This window comes from Anguilla rostrata, chromosome 4, assembly GCF_018555375.3.
Source record: "Anguilla rostrata isolate EN2019 chromosome 4, ASM1855537v3, whole genome shotgun sequence".
NCBI lineage: Eukaryota > Metazoa > Chordata > Actinopteri > Anguilliformes > Anguillidae > Anguilla > Anguilla rostrata.
Window position 1 is genome coordinate 46,298,415 of NC_057936.1, and position 19,866 is coordinate 46,318,280.

The window sequence follows — 19,866 nt, forward strand, 5'->3', positions numbered from 1 at the left end:
TAATAATAATAATAATAATAATAATAATAATAATAATAGGCGGTGGCATGGTAGTGAAATGGGTAGCATTGTCGCCTCACAGCAAGAAGGTCTGTTCAAATCTCGGCTGGGGGCCTTTCTGTGTGGAGTTTGCATGTTCTCCCCGTGTCCGCATGGGTTTCCTCCCACAGTCAAAAGACATGCAGGTAGGCTGATTGAAGACCCTAAATTGCCCATAGGTATGAGTGTGTGCGTGAGTGAATGGTGTGTGTGCTCTGCGATAGATTGGTGGCCTGTCCAGGGCGTATTCCTGCCTCTCGCCCGATGCACACTGGGATAGGTTCCAGCACCCCCCGCACCCTGCTCAGGATAAGCGGGTATAGATAATGGTGGATAATAATAATAATAATAATAATAATAATAATAATGTATTGTAAGTCATTAATTTTATAAATATTATGTATTACCATATTTATTATATCTTTCTTTATTATTTTCATATGTTAAATTGATAAGGTATGGAAGAAGTGCTTTTCCGGCAGGCAGCAACATGCTAGACAGCCAGCGCTGAACACCTCTGTTCCTCTCCAAGGAGGAGGGGTAATCTGTCTGTGTCCAGTCGGATAGGGATTCGTGAATTGAGCTGTGTTATTTTTGGAAAGCAAGTGCCCCCTACTTTATGTTGTTTTGATGAAGTGCGGCAGTCTCTCAACGTCTTGTCGAATCACTGTGGTCACAGCTTGTCCTCTGAGGCGGCTCTGTTTGTTTGTGTCAGGCAGTTTGTATTGCCAGGATGTGCTCAATGAGTCTAGTCTTGGTCAAGCTATTAATTTGATTAATGTCTTTCACCACAGATAGATAATCTGCCACAGTGTAGCGTATTTTAAGACCTGATAGTACTCAACTTTGCTCTCTCTCTCTCTCTCTCTCTCACTCTTTTCCTCTCTCTCTCTCTCTCTCTCTCTCTCTCTCTCTCTAACCCCCCTCTTTCTTTCAGTCTCTCACACTAATTCCCTTTCACCAGTTTCCATTGTATTTTGTTGAAGCCAAATGAGGTGTGATGAGAGCCATTCAAGAATCCAATATGGCTGCTCTCCTGATTGGCAGCTGCATTTTAGTTTTTCTTGCTGTTTTCTTTTTTGCTGTTCGTTAGTAAAACTTTCATTCTCGGCTGAGGGAAAGTTGTCAGCTCAATTGATTGTTTTAATTTAATGCGACGTTTTTTTTTCTTTTAGTCATTTGGAACAAGTTTAAGAAATCACTGAGCGGGTAGCTCTCAGTGTGGACCTCATTATACGAAAGGCATTTGTCTAACGCCACACTTCTCAACAGTGCAAACTATTTAATGTGGTTTTGATTAATGGTGTGTTGATTTTTGTGTGTACATGTGCATTTGTGCGAGTAGTGGAGTGGCTTGGTTGAGTCTGATTTAGAGCATCTGAGACGGGATTTAAATATATTATATTAATAAATCACACCATATTTTTTATCCGATCATGATTATCGCATTGGGTCACACGGTGTCACTTTTAAGGTATATGAAGCTTTAACACTAGTGGCCCTTGTGAGCCCGGTTACAGCTCACTGCTTGCACCATTTCACCCTCCACCTTAACTACGTCGGCCATGAAAATGCCTTCAATCAAAGAACACCTGCAGAATTTTTATTGTTGTCAGGAAATTAAGCTTTTATCATGGTTTTCAGTAGACTAAGGCTGCCCAACCCTGTTCCTGGAGATCTACCACCCTGTAGGTTTTCACTCCAACCCTAACAAAGCGCACTGCGAGAGATCTCATTGAACTGCTAATGAGTAGAATCAGGTGTGCCTGAAAGCCTACAGGACTGTAGATCTCCAGGAACAGGGTCGGGCAGCCCTGCGTTCCCGTCTTTGCCGTGCCGCCCACGCGTGTTGACGTCGTGCTGACGTTTCCCCTGCTCTGCGGTGGAGCCCTGTTTGCGCGACGCGCAGCGGGCTGTCCCGTATGCGTGCAGGCGGCACGCAACGCTCCCTGCTCCAATATTTCCGTACCCTTCGGCGCTGCTCCGCGGGGCGGGTTCAGCAGACCCCTGCTGTTTGCTGTTCGGACCGAGATGATGAATATCCGAATCTCGGGGCTTTTTTTTCTTTTTCTTTTTTAAGGAAGCCGTTTGTATTTCAGGCGCAGGCCCCCGTCGTCGCGCGGGGAAGGCCGAACGCTCGACCCCCGGCACGTTTTTATCTGGAGTGCGGGCGCAGCCGCTGAGGTGAAGGGAGACGTAATGACACTGTACGCCCTGAGGTTGGATCAGCATGTACCTTAGATGTGTGCATATTGGCAAATACAAAGCAGCAGCGTAGCACGGGGAATACTGAGAGGAAGTGCTGGAGACTCAGCCGGGGCCATCTGATGTGTTCCCCTCACCGGGTTATACCACCTTTCCCTCTCTCCTCTCCCTCTTCCCTACCTGTAGATCTACACGCAGAGCATGAACATTTTACCAGCTACCCTAACCCTGTGAATTAAAAGCTATGATGCTTCAAGCACCAAACACCTATATTTACATTTTTTTTGTATCAATTGTCTTTTTAAAAAAAAAATGCAGCTGCCATTATATGGAGATTGCATGTCATTGGACTATTGCATGTCCATCTATTATTATTTTGGGTATTATAATGGCAATAGAACTGCTTAAATGTTGTTAGCTACGTCCTGTTTTTGCTCCCTGCTAACTGTTCTTGCTTTTGCTCTGTGTCCGCGCATAAAGGCTGAAATCATTGGTTTGCCATGTTCCATGTATCTGGTAGAACAGCAAGGCTATGAGGATTTCAGTACCTTGGACAGCTCCTGATACAAACGCCATATACTACTGTATGCGTGTATAGACATTATGTTGTCAATATGCAAACATTTTCAAAAATACAACAGTGATGTAATGTATGCCAATTTATGAAAGAAATGTATATATTGCCCATATATTGTGAAGTGTTGCAGTATGTTAATAATTCATTATAATGATATTCTATTGTAGTATACTTCCATTAGATTCCATTTCTGAGCGGGAAGATTTGTTTGTTGTGATATCATTTCTGAATGATTCTTGCCTCTTTATCACTATTGTGCCAATACTAAAGTCTTCAAAAGAAGGTTTAAGAAACCATCAGCAGGTTTATTCAGACTTTGATATTGGGTGCTCTGCGTGTGTTTGCACATGTGTATAATATAGGAACTGCTGGTGATCGAAGGCACTATTTGCTTCTCTCTTTGCCACAAACTGTTTCTTTATCCTCCATTTCTCAAGTTGCAGTAGATTTTTATTTTTAGTTCTGAAAGCGTTTGAAAGCAATGCATACCCTCCATCAATTTCTTTTTATTATTATTATTTTTTTACTGTGGTAATAAATCAACAAGAAAACAAATTGATAAAGAACATGATTAATAGCAAACATTTTTTTTACTGAATAAGATGTATGTTTGCAAACGTTCAGACACTTTTTTTTTACATCGCAGCGATGCCAGGGCGTGTGATGCTGTGGAACAAGTCATTGGACTAGAAGCACTGTTCTGAAACCTAAAACAGCACACTGTAATTATTCTACTTATCCATTAAATATAGTCTCGCAACGAGAGCGGCGCGGTGTGTTCATTCACAATGGGCCTCCGATGCTTTGGTTACTCATTTATTCTCATTAGAAACCTGTGATTTGAATACCCTAACAGCTGCTGGGAGAGACGCCGCTGCACTGGGGCTGCGATGCTGGGCTCCCTGCTTATTGCACGCTCTCCTGAGTGGATTAGCTGTCGGAATTATGCACTTGTGCGAATGAGCCTCCGTCAAAATTAGCATCTGACGGTTCGCTGTGTGCGCGCGTCGGCCCGTCTGTACTGGAAGGGGATCCGCGATCGTGGAAAATGCGCGGGGAACAGAGAGGAAAAAGGAAGGATAATTGGAGAAGAGGGAAATGCATCTTATAGAGCAGTTGTCTATGTGGGTTTGAAGTGGGGAGGAACTGTGCATTGCACCTTAATTGCATCTATTGCAGTATTTTTCTGAATTCAGTGTATTTGTCCTTCTCATTTCTGTAGCTTAGCAAGACTGAGACCAAAAAGTGGTATTTTATGAAAAGCCCTTTTTGAAGATTTTAAAACTACCATTCTGAAGTTTTAAACATTTTAAATGTACTATTTGGGGAACCTTATTTGCTTTTCAAATTTTTTTTTTTTTTCATTTTTGCACACTAAAAATAAAATGATATTACATTCTAACAAAAGCATTCAGATACAGGAATGTTTTAAAAGAATAAAGGCACAAATCGGAACCTCTTCTCAGTCAAAGCTGTAACAGAGGGTTTCACGTGTAAAGGATGAAAGGCAACTTCTTATGGCTAAAATCTTTGTGGTTAGGGCAGAAACAAAGACCAGTATTCTTTCACAATGATATTGTCATGAACACAATTTTTATTTCCTTTTTTATATCTGTCAGCGCTTTCTGTTTTGAGAAGGGCCCACATTTTAAAAGCAACATTTTACATTAAAAGCATTGCTACATAATTTTTCCGCCTGTGTATATTTATTAATTACAGGTTAGGACATACTTTCATCAGATAATGTTTATCCACATAGGACTAAGCATAAGCCATCCAGGATGGAACTCAAGTATATTTGTCCCCACAGCTGTACCCTGATACACCACTTCTCCTGCTAGTGCATTACTTAATTTTGATTTTCATTGAGCACCTTTGACAGCTCTGAGCCGAGCGAGGGGGGATTAGCGAGTGTTTGCCTCAAACACACTGATCTCGGCGCCTCCTGATTGGCTTGCTGTAATCTCTTTACGCATTACGAAACCCCATTACTTCGGCATTAACAATGGGCAGACCAGTCGCGGTCTGGGATGAAGCTGATGTCAGATAAGAGCAGTGCTGCCGGTGAAGGGTCACTGGTTTCAGCCACCAAATAAATAAATAAATAAATGAAAATGTTAAAATTCAGTCACTTTGGCGTTTTTGTAAAATGAGGGTTAAATAGAACAGGTCTTTGCAAGCGTGAGTGTTAAAAAGCTTCCAAGGATTATCTGTGTATTGAAGGCGTGGTGCTCTTGATCTGAGCATCTTGTGTTGGTAAGAGGATAGCACCGTCTGGTTTCTGCCAAGGGTTGATGGGATCTTGACATTCAACAGTTATTTTTGGAGAATGCGCTATGATTTGTGTTTGAGTGCATGGGAAATATACGAACGCTGCAGTTTTGTGGAAAGAGGATCAGCTTTCATGCTCTATTTGTTACAGTTTAAAATGTGACTTTCGCTGCTGCAGCGTGGTAAACTGGCTCGTGAGGAGGAGGGAGATAAATTTGGCATTTGATGAGTGGCATTCGCTTTGTGATTTGAGATGTGATCAGCTGTATGAAGATGTCACAGTTGTGAGGTATTTTCTTGTTTGTCAGCCCATTTTCCTGGTAAACGGGCGGCCTGGATGTGGGTCCATTTATATCGGAGTTCTGAGTGGCTGCTGTTTTGGGCTGTGTTGTTTAGTCTGCCCTGCCGGAGAGATGCTATGTTTCGGAAGTAGAATACAGACACCTCTATTTGTTGGTAAGTCCAGGTGAAAGACAGGTTTTGATTGAATTCAGGCCTGGGTGATTTGAGCTGCAATGTGGCAGTAAGGAAGCTGATTCTAAATGGTAGTGCTGCTGATAATGAATGCTAGTGCTGCTGATTCTAAATGGTAGTGCTGCTGATAATGAATGCTAGTGCTGCTGATAATAAGTGTTAGTGCTGCTAATAATGGATGATAGTGCTGCTGATAATGAATGTTAGTGCTGCTGATTCTAAATGGTAGTGCTGCTGATAATAAATGCTAGTGCTGATGATTCTAAATGGTAGTGCTGCTGATAATGAATGTTAGTACTGCTGATTCTAAATGGTTGTGATGCTGATAATGAATGTTAGTGCTGCTGATAATGAATGGTAGTGTTGCTGATAATGATTGTTAGTGCTGCTGATTCTGAATGGTAGTGTTGCTGACAATGATTGTTAGTGCTGCTGATTCTGAATGGTTGTGCTGTGGTAGCTGTAGCTAGCTGATTGGGGAGAAGGGAGGGCTGCATACTGGGATAGCCACACAGACTTACTAAGGAGGGAGAGAGAAGTCGTGGAGAAATGGTGATCCCTTTCTCTGGCACATCAGGAGAGGAGGAGCTCTGTGTTCTAAAGTCCCTGCTTGAACCGGGGCTCAGTCGGACCGGCACGTTGCCAGACCACACACCCCCGCCATTGCATCAGTTTCGCGGTGTGAGATGTGTCAAGATGCTCTTGCCAAAATTGTTTGGCAGCATTTGGGTTTTTATACAATGAAATGTTCAGTTACAGATAGAGTACATTTGATCCCTATCGGACTCGCATGAACTGTGTAGGTTTTGTAAATTGGGACAATTTTGGAGACCTATGGGGTGCTACATGCCTTTCTGACTGATTTCATCGACTTCTGGAATTTTTTCATTGTTGGACACACACGTCCATGCTGATTGTTAGCCATTTCTTAGATCAACTCCAAGCAGAGATGCATGGCACACCTTAAATCCCATTGAGCTTTCTCCTCCACTGAATAACATAGACCTATGCATTCTCAAAATCAGCCACCACCCCAAAGCAATTCTTGAAAGAAATGTAATCAGGTTATTGACCAGAGTGTCAGTGAAACCTGGAAATTGCAATAACTTTCTGCAGGAAGATGCCCCATTACAGTGATGCTTGTACATTCTAATCAAAGTTCGTTTTTACTAAATAATGAATGCAGCATGAGAGGTAATGGGTGCTTTTTTGCATAATCATCCAAGATATGACTGTGGGCCTTGAGGAAAAAATAATTTCTCACTTTTAAAAAAAATTTAATTATGCAGTGCTCACCCAAAACAAACCTGCGGTGAAAAAGAAGCTTTTCTGAAATGGTTTCTGTTGCTGTGTTCCTAATACAGGTGCATTACTCTTCTTTTGATAGTGAGTCTTACATTAACAGCTTACATTAATTGAGCTAGCACCCTTCTGATTTCTGTCTTATCTCTCAGCTCTTTGCTCAGTGCTCTTGTGACCTGAGCTACAGCCTCATTTCATTTTGCTACTTGGAATGTGTATTCTGAAGACAGTTCATACACTTGTTTGTACAAATCCTTTCCTGCTCTTGCCATCCATTCAAGGTTGATGGATGACTGAATGAACTTTCTCTCAATGTCACCGATGGCTGTACTTAAAGCTGCATGGATATCAGCTGCTATGCATAGCTGGAGCAGTGTGGAAACCATACGTGCATCACATAGAGAAGTTCTGGAACATTGAAGCATGTTTCCAGAGCGCCGTGATGCGACATAAAAATATAATGCAAAGGTGTGATGATCAAACATCGCCTGGGCAGAGAGAGTTTCCGTCAGCCGTCAGAGTTTTTGTTCTAGAGGAAATTTCTGCCAGTTTGTGCCCTCTACAATTTGCAATGGTGGTCCTCAGTGAGGAGATGAATTGTGGAAAAGTACTCAAATATGTGCATTCACAAACAAATACACCACAGTGTTTACCTTTCTGTATAGATCCCTAGTGGTGAAGTCATGTAGATGGTTGGAATATCTGGTTTGCTTTCGGTTAACCTCTTGAAATGTTTGCAAACAAACATGATCAGTATGCACACTCATACACAGGCAGCAACTCCACAATCGATGTAAAATCAATGCAAACCCAACCTGAGCATCTTGCAAAAGACTTACAAAGAGAAACCTTCACCTTTCTGTCTTACCTATTACTTCAGTCAATTGGGGCTTCCCACAGGTGAGAACCTACCATACCTACATAATCAGATGTTTAGGAACCTTTGACCGGCACAATAGAAAAGCTTTCTGTTTTAACATTTCTGTGTGTGGATTTTATATATATATATACTGAACTGACCTTTGTGATATACACCCACAGAAATGCAATTATCACACAGTATGGCAGAAAACACAGAAAAGTATATCAGTCTGTAGCATTCAGAAGTTTCTGCTGTTATAAAATTTATTTTAGAAAAATATATCCTGCACCGGTTGTATAAAAAAATAAAATCGACAAGAGTAGAAAATGTAGCCTTGAAAAGCATCACATGGTCTTGCTGACAATACTAGAATGTAGCCTTGAAGTGTTGATGGAGCTACACATACAAGATGAAACTGCACGTACCTTAGGTGTACTTGGTAAGTTTCTTAGTGAGACACAGTGATTCATTCAAATCACTGAGTCACACAATTTCTCCTCTCATCGGCCTCTCACACCCCAACACTATCTTCACTGCAAACACAAGATGATTCGTTTAGGAATAAAATAAAATCCTACGTTGCAGTTTGCTGTTATGGGTTGCAGTATGTGTTCTGCTCAGTCGTTTACCTGTAACCGTATTATCCAAATGTGATGATATGTAGTGTGTTTCTGAGTAATATTACGCAAGCTACACAGCTTTGTGTTGTGTAAGAAGTGTAAGAGAGAGGTACGAAACAGGAGCTAGTCATATTGAGGTTAAGCTTCCTGTTACCATGTGTGGCCTCCCTGATCAGAGTGTTGCTTGTTAGCGTCTTTTAATCTTCCGTGTTAAAGTGTAAAATAAGCTACTCACCTAATTTTCCAATCAAGGCTGAGTGTGGTTTGTCTAGTCTAGTCAGTGATAAACCATTAGCCTGTTTAGATTTGCATCGAATTGTAGTGTCGTGACTGGGAGGATGCTCAAAAAGACTGAATCATACAGATGGCCTTAACATTTCTAAACCAAACAAAGCCCTATAAATGGTGCTGCAGGTATGAATTCATCCTTAGTCATTTCGAATTTGAAAAAATTATTCCAGTCTCCATTTGGATGTTTTTTTTATTTATTTGAATTTAAAAACTCCTACACGCTGCTCTGCAATTTTCAAACAGGAGGATGTAAAACAGAATGTGAGTGATGGAGAGTATTACATCTGAATGCAACAGAGACATAACAGTGGGAAGGTAAAGCAGCAGTCCTGGTTTTAACCTCTTTCTGACAATGGCACCATAACTGGGTATTGCCGTCCCGTTGGGGGGCTGGGGGGTGGGGGGGGGGTTACAGCTTTCGAATCAGTTCATAAAGGTGTAATCTTCTTTCTCATGCAATACCCTCTAAATCATTTAACCCTGTGGGGTCCATAGACGGGACTATCTAGCGACAACATGCCAATGCGGAGTCTCTCTTAAACAGCTTGACTCAGGCCGGTCCCAGTTTTTTCAGACGAGCTGATCCCCCCTCCCTTTTGTCTCCAGTGAATTCAATTTCTGCGTCTCAGCACGGCAGCTTAAAAACAGACAATCTTATCAGCGGTTTCACAAGCGGTAAAAGGGGTGATTGAATCACCCTGAAGTATTTTTCGAATGGCAAAAAAAAAAAACCGTTGGGTAATCTTAATTGCGCGCGATTGTTGGTCTTCCTCTCGCCGCGTGTTGCTCTGAGGTGGGAAGGGGGACGCGATAAGCATTCTGCTGGCTGGATCATGGCCGGATGCCGTCAGGTTGACGGGGGGATTGGTGTTTCGGTTCTATGTGGACAGGTGGAGCTTTCACTGCTACAGTAAAAAAAATGTAAAAATTAAATGCAGCGTGTCTTTATGTAGAGGCCATACTCAAAACCTCAGGCAAATATTCGCACAAATGCACACACACACACACACACACACACACAAATGCATTTAATACCAGCTATGGGCAGGGGTATGAAGTTGTGTGTATCAGATTTACTTGTAAAGAAAGTTTTATGAGGAACCTGAAGAGGTTCTCCGCCAGTGTTTTTTTACGTGGCCTGATAAAAGGGGAGGCTCAATGCCTCCCCTGAGCCCCACACAAAACGCTGACCTTGCCTGCCTGCACTTCATCCTTCCCTCTCCCGGGCTCTTGTTTGATACGTCGACGCTCCAAACGAAGGCTTACATACCGCGGGGTCTGATTTACATGGGCTGTCTTTGTCCTTCGCTACCCAGACTTACATGGAGGACCACTTGAAGAACAAGAACCGGCTGGAGAAAGAGTGGGAGGCCCTGTGCAGCTACCAGGCCGAGCCCAACGGCTGCACCGTCGGCCTTAAGGACCAGAATGGCAAAAAGAACCGCTCAGAAGCGGTGGTCGTGTGTAAGTGCAGCTTTACCCTGCCGTCTCTCCGTAGCCAGAAGCACGTCCGATCTCACTGCTTTTTTTTTTTTTTTTTTGGTGTTCAGAGCCTCTTATTGTGAACCTGCTTAATTCAATCAACCAAAACAATTTCTTACGTGTTTATTTCGACTCATCGCTCGGGTGCATTGTAAAAAATGTCCCATAAAAAACAGTGAAAAGACTGGCAGTAGCGTTGCCAGTGAAAAACATTTTAATGAAGGGAAAACACTGTATAAATCGTGTTCTTTTATGGAATGGCCATTAAATCATGAGTCGTTGCTGTTATTCTGCATGGCTTTGACAGTGTTTTCAAAAAACAATGAAATCCTGTAAATTTTTTACATTTTACCATAAAGACAGTTTTTTCTACAGTGTTCTGCCTCTGCATGTATAGTTGGGTAATTTCGAGCTGGACTCCCTGTAACGACTTTCACTTTGCCCGAACAGCTCATGTGTTACCGCGAGAAATGCAGACTGCCAATGAGAAAGGAAAAGAAATCACTGGAACCAAAAGCTGGCAGCTGGTTTTCCAGGACTGGCTTAGCTTTAAGTTTGAAACATATCATAGTTATGCAGCCTCTCAAATGAAGCTGGTGAGGAAGCCAATCATATTGCAGTCGTACCTGGTGTGTTGATGTGGACAGAGTTGCTTGAAGGTGCCTAAATCTGTTGTTAATCCAGCAAGGGTCAGTGAAGTAATTAAGCATTGTGTCTTTAAAAAAATGGCCAACGGAATTTAAAAAATCAGTTGTTGTGAACATTGGGTCTGAAAGCAGCTCAGGAAATAAATTTGCCATTTTGTATCTGTATGAAAACAGATTTCAATTACAAAATTTAATTCCCATCGTCCTCACATTAACTCATCCAATAACAATCTCATAAGAAACCCCTTCTTATAAAACTCTGTATCACCACAACAGTGACACTGAAGTTGATGCTGGCTCATCGATGTTGGAGTAGGTCTGCCATGGGATTTGGGGTGTGGGGTTTGAGGCGTGGGGTGTAGGGTGTGAGGTGTGAGGCGTGGGGTGTCGGATATGGGGCTTGGGGTTTTGCTGAACGTGGAGCATGTGGTTTGGAATGTGACACAGTGTGGGACAAGGGGTGTGGGGCATGGGACGTGGAGCTCCGCCCACTCGGCAAGCCCCTCCCACAGCACAGTCGTAATTGCATCAGAGACAGAGAATGCCTTTTTTTAAAGTGCATGGGAGAGAGCAGCCTTTGAGTTTGCGTGTGGCTGAGTCAATATGCTCTCCTCTCTTCTTCTCCGCACTTTTTCATTTATTAGCCCCTCGTTTTGACTGGGCGGTGAAATCGTGCTCTTTGGAAATGTGCTAGCAGAACAATTCCCTCAGAGATATTGAACAGATACAGTATACCAAAAACAGAGCATTCATTCACTGTAGATATTTCAGTTATAACTTATTTATATTACTCTTACATCTTTACTTTTCAAAGTTTAGCGTTTCTCCAGTGGTTTATGTATTTTTTGTGTTGCCCTATTGACGCTCGTGACCTCCACCATAAAGCATCCCTTTATGGGGTGCATCAATGCACAGTAATCTGATAATCATGAATTATGCATCAACTGTACACTTAAATCCCATTGCAAGTGTTAATGTACTTTACAGTCAACAGTGTTGTGATGGGATGGTAAATGCTTTATTTGTGTATTTCAGATGACCACTGCAGGATAGCCTTGAAGGCAGAAAACAACCTTGGAAATTCAGATTACATAAACGCCAGCCCAATTGTGAGTATATATCCACATGCATAATTATTGCAGGAGATATATTGTATTTACAGTAGTATTATAAAAAATAATGATTTATTGAGTTATTGTGTTATGAATATTTGTCTGGAAATGAAGGAGAGCAGGATTCATCAGGTGGTTCTATAATGTACTTTTTATTTTTATTTTTTTAACTCTCATGCTTAATGTACCTCGACAGACAATAGTGACCACTTTTAATGTGGCCTAATGCACGCTCCAGTGAGATGAATTTTGGGATTTTTTGATGGATTTTTAGCCTGAACTCATCATGAAACCGTCACGCGCAAAGGAGTACATAATTCATACATTTTTTTTATCTATAGATTAATACCGTATATTCCTCCAAAATCAAAAATAAATCTAAAACAGAAGCAACAATGGATTTGGTTTCTGAACACATCTGGCGGAAAAATGCTGGCACTTTTTAAATGTGGCAAAATAAATGCAGTTTATGATTTCCCCAGAGGCTGTGACAGAAAGAGATTCCATTAAAAGAACAGGAAACTATGCATTTCAAATGCAGGAGTCTGAGAGAGGAGCCGAGATCCCATACCCTACTGCACCAGCAACCCCCATTTTAAACAGCGAAGGCTGAAAACGATGGAAATAACAAGCTGCATTGCACCGGCGTCCGTCCACTGAACCCAAACAATGGGAGTTCTGAGAATAGATGCGTGCTGCTTTCAGTGTGATGTGAGAGGGGTGAAGCTCCCTGTAAACGCCCCACGGTGTTAGACCTTTATTTCCCCCAATCAAGTTGTACTCCTGAAAATCTCTTTCTCGGGTTCTCAAATATCAGTGCGTCCGGTCGTACAAATGGACACGCCGTATCTATATCTATAGTATATGATATAGCGATACTAGATAGTACAGTACTCAGCAATTGCCAACCTTTTCACAATCTGACATCACAAAACGTCAAATTTTGTTTAGAGAAAGCATTTGCCATGGAGCAGAAGGCAAGCCGAGCAAACCGCTGCCCCTTCCCACCCCCACAACCCCCAACGTCGACCCCTCAACCCCCAACCTCGACGTTAATACCAGACAGAAGCAGAGAAGTTCTGAGCGATCTACAGCCGTGCGGAATAGAGGCCTGTAATTACAGCACAAGGAGGCACTGGCTGCGCACAGCAGAATTGTGATAATTATATCTGTCAATGATTGTACTTTGTCCTCATTAAGCATCAGGGAAATGGTCCACAAGTAAATAGCGTATAATCTTTTCCTTGGAATCTGGGTTTGTGGAGGCGAAGGGGGAGACTGCTGTCGCCATTCTGGGGCAGACTGACACGCTCACATCCAGAGCTCAGCTCCCTCACAGCCACACACACCTGTTAAACCACATCGCTTCGGGAAATGTTTTTTTTTTTCTCTTCGGGAGTCTTATATATACTGTATATTTGGGCCATTTTGGTCTGGGTGAAGGGGGCCAGTTATTGAAGGGCAGTTAAAGACCTCATCAGGTGGCAGATCTGGGCTCCAGGGAGTTGTGGACTGGACTGTCTACACATTGAAATCAGTACAAACATTCACACCACGTGGGTGGAATGTTCCAATTATATAGTTACAGCCACAGGATCTGATGTGATGTCACGTAATGACAGCAGAGAAAGCAAAATTTCTACACTTCTACATCAGTTACTGTGGAAATATTTAGAAAAAGTTTTTGATTTACACTCTATCATTCTATAGTCGCTCTACACATAAAATCTGTGCTGTCACAAATGTTACCTAACATGGAAACACAGAAGCAAGCATTTAATTCTCTCCCATTGGTATCATGATCGAGCAGAAATCTGATAATAACAGATAGAATTCTGGTTGTGTGCGCTCTGTGTATCTTATACCATCACCACAGTCTTTGCTCTTAGCCTGAACATGCCAGCCACCTGTTTTCTATCTTTGACTTAATCTTGGTCTCTTGTTCTTAGTCTTTGGTTTTTAGTGTAAAGACTTTTACCTTCAGGCTCAACTGCATCTCAGCTCAAGATCAGGGTGTAGATTCAATCTAACCACAATGAAATGTGTCCTTCTCTGGGAGTAATGATTTTGAGTGAATAACAGAATGTAGTCAGCAGTATTTGAACAATGTTCTAAGAGATGTAAAAAAATAAATATAAATGCACTTTGTAATTTCCTTGAATTGAATTTACTAGAAATTAGTTCTAAGAGGCAAGGATAAATCATATTGCTGTGCGGCTGAATTTGGGAACAGATGAAGTGTGCACATTTTGTGCTTTTATCAGTAGCTGGAATGGTCACCCCTGGAGTGCCCAGTCTGAACCTGATGAGTTGAGATCTTGTGAAAATAACCCAGCTGTGTCCATGGACTGTGTCCCTTCTGTTCTTTATCTCAAACTGACTGAGATGTGCTTGATATGGATATGTGCTCAATGATATTTCCAAATGATTCTCGTGCCCTGCTGTTTTAGCTCAAATTAAAGAAGCTTGCTGTCAATGTCTTTATGCATTTGTATGATTTGCCGTATTTACCCACATGTGACTGTTGTCACACAGCAACTTCTGCATACTGACAATCAGATCCATTTTTTTCCCAGTTGCTATAAAAAACATAATTAATACTTTATTGCAGTGTGGGTACTTTTGGTTGGTCTCATTTGTGTTTTATGAGTGACATGGTCCCTGCCCACTGCCACCAACCCCCCCATCTACCTTCTCTGTTTCTTTCAAAGAGTAGTGTTGACTGCACCTGCAGACAAATTGGTCCTTGTGCTAAATGAAAAAGAAATGCTTCGTAGAACCTGTTGTGTATGGAGTTTTTCAGATTTCGTTCTTGCTATGGATTGCCTATTCCTGATGTGTTTTTTTTTTTTAAACAGCATATCTCCTTACTTTCATGTCAAAGCCCTTGTGTCCATGCAGAGATGTCACAATGATGCTGCCTGGGTCCTTGAACTGAATCCATTCTAGAACAGCTCTGTCATTTAAAAACTGTCATCTGAGAAATGCAGGAAATTACAGTGCCACAGTCTTGTATTACCTTGAATCTTCTTTTAGTCGACCTGTCTTTCATTCAGCCACAGTGTATTAGTGAGCCTTTAAAAGCAAGATTAGCGTCAGAGCACACAATCTTGGATTGTTGCCTTTTCTAGTATTATTTTAATTACAGTCCCTTTTACCGTGCTTGTCCTAGCTCGAATATTAGCCCTTCCACATTTTTTATTTGTACGGACTGCAATTAAGCGTTCACAGAAGAGATCCTCTGGGTAAATCAGTTAATGTAAAACCTCCATTACTGTAGTTCACGAAAAAGAAGAGATCAGGGCCACGTTTCGTACACACAAATGGCCGTCCTTCCATTAATTGTTCTGAGCCGGATTAGTCCATCGCACAATTACGGCTTCCATGTAGTGGCTCTCATTTACCGCGTAAGAGGCGTGCGTTTCTGTCACTTATTGTCCGGCTCGCGACACCGGAAATGGCCGCTGGTTTCTGAGCCATCGCGGTCCTGTCCAGAGCAGCGACAGACAAAGAGCGCACTGACACACTCGCCTGGCTAATGAGACTCCACCGCCCCACCGCCTTAATCCAACACACAACCTTTGCAGATTCACTGACTGCCCTGCATTTTTTTTTCCCCAACCAACTGTAGTTTTCTGGTAAGCAATGCATTTAATATGCAGACACAACATTGAGCTTAATGCTTGGGTTCCCCCCATTTAACTGCCACAATGCTTTCGAGCGTGTAAGATTGATGGTCACGCGGTGTTGCTCTCCAAATTAGAACAGAGCTACTGAAATAGCATCCAGCTCATTATAATAGCCCTTGCTTTCTATTTAAAACTAATTATGTACAAAGCATTGTTTCCCAGGGGTTTAGAAATGACAAACTTATTTTTATTTTGTTTTTGTTATCCCCCCTCCCCCCAATTTAAACATTTGTTCTTCCGTATTGTGCAATGGAATTTTATTGGCATAATTATTAGATTGGGTCTGGTTTTGTTTTGGAATATTTCTATTTGAGTCCTCAAACCGGCAGGACAGGATGCCGTACTGAATTTGAGATGCTGTAAAATTGCGACACAAGCGTCCCCCTTTTTCAAAACGAACACATTTGTTTTGCCGATCGCTGAACCAGAATGAAGAAAGAAACGTTTCCACTCGACTGGGATTCATATTTAAGGACGGATGTTGACCAGACCCTGGGGTTTGCAGCTCGCGCTCTGAGCTGCTTTTTGAGGAGCCGCTCCGTCAGGCCTCCCTCCCGCCTTTGATTAGGGAGGCCATTTTGCTCTCCAGGTTTACTTTAATCATGAATATGAAAGAGCGGTCATGCTTTGAATGGGGAGCGGACAGAAGGCTGCCTCTCTCCCGGCCTTGTCTGATTATCTCCGGCCTCTTCAGAGCAGGGAGCAGCGCCGCAGCCGTTTCCTCTCCTTGACAGCTTGCGGCATGCCTTCTCAAATCCACCCGAAATCCGTGCCTGATTGGATAAATTCCTCACAGAAAACAACCAAAAAAATAAATAAATCTTTTATGAGGGAGTTATAATGGCGAATCTCATTAAACCTGAGCGGGTACAAAGACTCACTGTACTCCGTAGCTTATAATGATTGCTCTCTTTCTGTATGAAGAAATATTACTAATATTAGCAACGCTAATTAACAAGGTGCTTTTGTGCATAGCAGTGGTAGACATGTACTTTCAATTATGTTCAGTATATACTTGGATTATGTACTTTTTACAGACAGGGAATATGCTGTACATCAGGTAGGATGAAGAGATCCGTGTCTAATCCATTGACCTTTAACGATGCCTAAATGTATCAAGCACTGTTAACACCACATAACACCACTCCGCCCCCCCCCCCCCCCCCCCACCCCACTCCGGTTGTCAAGGAAACAAAGATGATCACATTGGTTGAAGGTCTGTCGATTGTCTGATATATTGAAATTCTTTCTGGTATAGAATTGAGTAGAATTCATTCAGTCAGTGCACATCATAGTGGTCCCATTTACAGTGTCTCTTTGTATCCTCTTCCTAACACAGTGTTTCCCCTTTCTCACACAGTGTATCCTCTTCCTCACACAGTGTTTCCCCTTTCTCACACAGTGTATCCTCTTCCTCACACAGTGTTTCCCCTTTCTCACACAGTGTATCCTCTTCCTCACACAGTGTTTCCCCTTTCTCACATAGTGTTTCCTCTTTCTCACACAGTGTATCCTCTTCCTCACACAGTGTATCCCCTTCCTCACACAGTGTATCCCCTTTCTCATTCAGTGTATCCCCTTCCTCACACAATGTATCCTCTTCCTCACACAGATGGACCATGATCCTCGCAACCCAGCCTATATCGCCACACAGGGTCCACTGCCATCCACCGTCGCCGATTTTTGGCAGGTACAGTGAAGCCACCTGTCTTCTACCTGTTACACAGCTGCTAGTTTTGTTAGCTAGGTTTCCATCCTGTATGTTCAGCAGGTTGCAGCCAAAACTGGCCTCAAAAAAAGTATAGGGTGTAGGAGACCTCAGGGCTAAAATGGATGAAGGGGTACTGAGCTATATCCTTGTGCTACAGGTTTATGCAGCCAATGGGCGACTTAAGATCATTCATGGTTTATGTACAGATTTGGAGATAGTATACAGTAAAGGTTCTCCAACACTGTGACCAGTTATTTTTATATAGAATATTCAGAAGCAAATATTATCAACAGCGCTATGTATTAGCTTTTACAGTGTAAAAGTAAAATAACAGTGGCCTCACAATGGAGTTAATTAAATGCATTGTAGGGTGACAAGAATTAAAGGTCGTCTTGGAGTAGAAGGTAACTTGATGCCTGTCATCTCCGATAAATGATGTTAAATATACAAATAAACATTCATTTTAGGTGACTTCATTCTCAGCAATGAATGACTTTGAGCAGTTAGATGCTCCAGAATAAAAATACAAATACTTTTTGATCACAAAGAAGGCCCTTCCTGAACTTCCAACAGTGATAATGGTGTTTGATATCTCCTGACTGCTTTAAATCAGAGGAACGGATCTTGTTTTGTTCATTATGTGTTAATAAACCAGCCATGATCTACAACCAGAGATGTTTGAACAATTGTGTACTAAAGAATTCCACTTGTGATTCAGAATTCAGTTTAGCTTATTTAAAGCAACATGGAAGAGCACAAATATTCCTCAGGAAATTCCATGTTTAGCTGATGAATCTGTGCCTATCGCCAGTCATTTAATGGTGCGATAAACAGAATTCACAAGTCACGTCGGACAAAAACATAAGGCAAGGTTAGTATCTTTAGATCATGGCCTAGCTATCAAATGATTCTTTAATGGTAACGTCGTACAGTAATTAAGGGGGTCGTTGCACCTGTGCCGCAGCAGAAACCATCAAACCCGACGCGTTGTCAGGGAGACGTGAGCATTGATTTAGAGGTCAGCTGTTAGCCTGTTCAGGTGCGGTTGTGGTGGCATTAGGGTCCATGTGCCTGTGAGTTCAGAAAAGACCTCGGTAACACCTTAAAAACCAGAACAGAATACTCTATTTTCATACTGGTAGAAGAGGAGCCTTTTACAAAAAGAGCACAAAGCCGGCTCAAAGACCGAGAGACGCAGAACAGTCCGAACTGAGAGCAGTGTTAACCAAATCCATTCCCATTGTGGGGGTTCCAAATTCATTGCTATTGTGGGGGTTCCTTATGTTTGCAGGTTGCTGGCAGTTTTTCTTTATTGTTTGTAATGTGTTGAGTTGAATTGAATATTCATATTTGAAATGGGTTGTTCTCTTTATCAGAATGTCTGATACTGCTAGAATTAATCACAAGTCGCAAGTCTGAGAGTGTGCTGTGTTATTGAAAAAATCTGCAGCATTATCTTTCAGTGTTAAAATTTCTGTTATTATCCTGGTTTTCGTTAAATGTGGTTTGCAACATGTATACGTTGTCAGTTATTTGGAAGTTTTTTGTCAGGTTTTGGAAGTTTTTTGAAGTTCTTTTTCTGCTCTTTGTTTGTTTGATTTTGCCCACATTTCAATGTTTCAAACAGATGCGAAGGAGAAAGTTTATATATTAAGCATCAACATGAAGGTGTATTCATAGGAAAATATGGTTAAAACTCACCTTGTACCTTTAAATTATGGTATAGCATCTGTGGTGTAATGCATTTTCACATAAAACCTAAAGTGAATTAACAGTTTCCTGAAACAAATGCATATGCATTAGAAAACTGGCTCTCAAGAATATTCAGTGTGATTGACAGTGTCAGTTTCAGTGACCCTACAGTGGTGATTTCTAAATCCACATTACCTTAATCAAAGCCGTTCCTTGGCATTATTTTGTCATTGAAACCCTCAGGTGCCATTGAAGTCCTCTTCGAATATCTCTGCTGTTTGTCACTGATAAAACAGTAAAATAATGATTATTATAATTTTTTTAGTTCAGGGGTAAGTGATTTTAATATGCGGGCACAGAGACTGTGCTAACCTTCTGCCTGTGGTAAAACTGTGTCTGCACCCCTGAAAATAATGTAACATGGACAAGGCCACTCTAATCAAACAGGGCTCTCACTGGTCTTTGAAAAGCTCTTTATAATCCTCGCCCCCGCATAACCAAAAACACCCTAACACCCCCCACCCCCCCTGCAGCCTGCACTCTTTTTATTCAGTCTACATGATTACTCCAGTTATACAGCAGTTATTTTCAATCTTCCTACAGCTTATTGAACAAGCCAATCAGCACATTACACCAAATTTGGAACAGCATTATTTTTTTTAAAGGCAGTGAAAAATGACTTCTAGGTAGTTTACTGTGTCCATTGAAAAGCCGCCTGTTCGTGGAGTTAATAGGTAGGTATTTGGTTTGGTCTTTTATTCTGAGCTTTTAAGCAATAATGTTTGTAAGTGGTTTTAAAGTCATTAACTGGAGTGTACAAGGGACCCACACTAAAATGATTACTGTACAACTCATTTATTCTGTTTAATTTAATTTAATTTTTTTATAGTTT

At 41.7% G+C, this 19,866-nt stretch overlaps 1 protein-coding gene across 2 annotated transcripts in view; it reads left to right on the forward strand.

Annotated features, from left to right (window-relative positions):
• Positions 1 to 19,866, forward strand: part of ptprn2 (protein tyrosine phosphatase receptor type N2) — a 218,206-nt gene that overhangs the window by 182,567 nt on the left and 15,773 nt on the right. For both annotated transcript variants that reach the window (XM_064332770.1, XM_064332769.1), the window contains 3 exons: positions 9,958 to 10,105; positions 11,806 to 11,879; positions 17,184 to 17,261. In XM_064332770.1, coding sequence (XP_064188840.1) covers positions 9,958 to 10,105; positions 11,806 to 11,879; positions 17,184 to 17,261 — 300 coding nt within the window. The remainder of the gene's footprint in view (positions 1 to 9,957; positions 10,106 to 11,805; positions 11,880 to 17,183; positions 17,262 to 19,866) is intronic.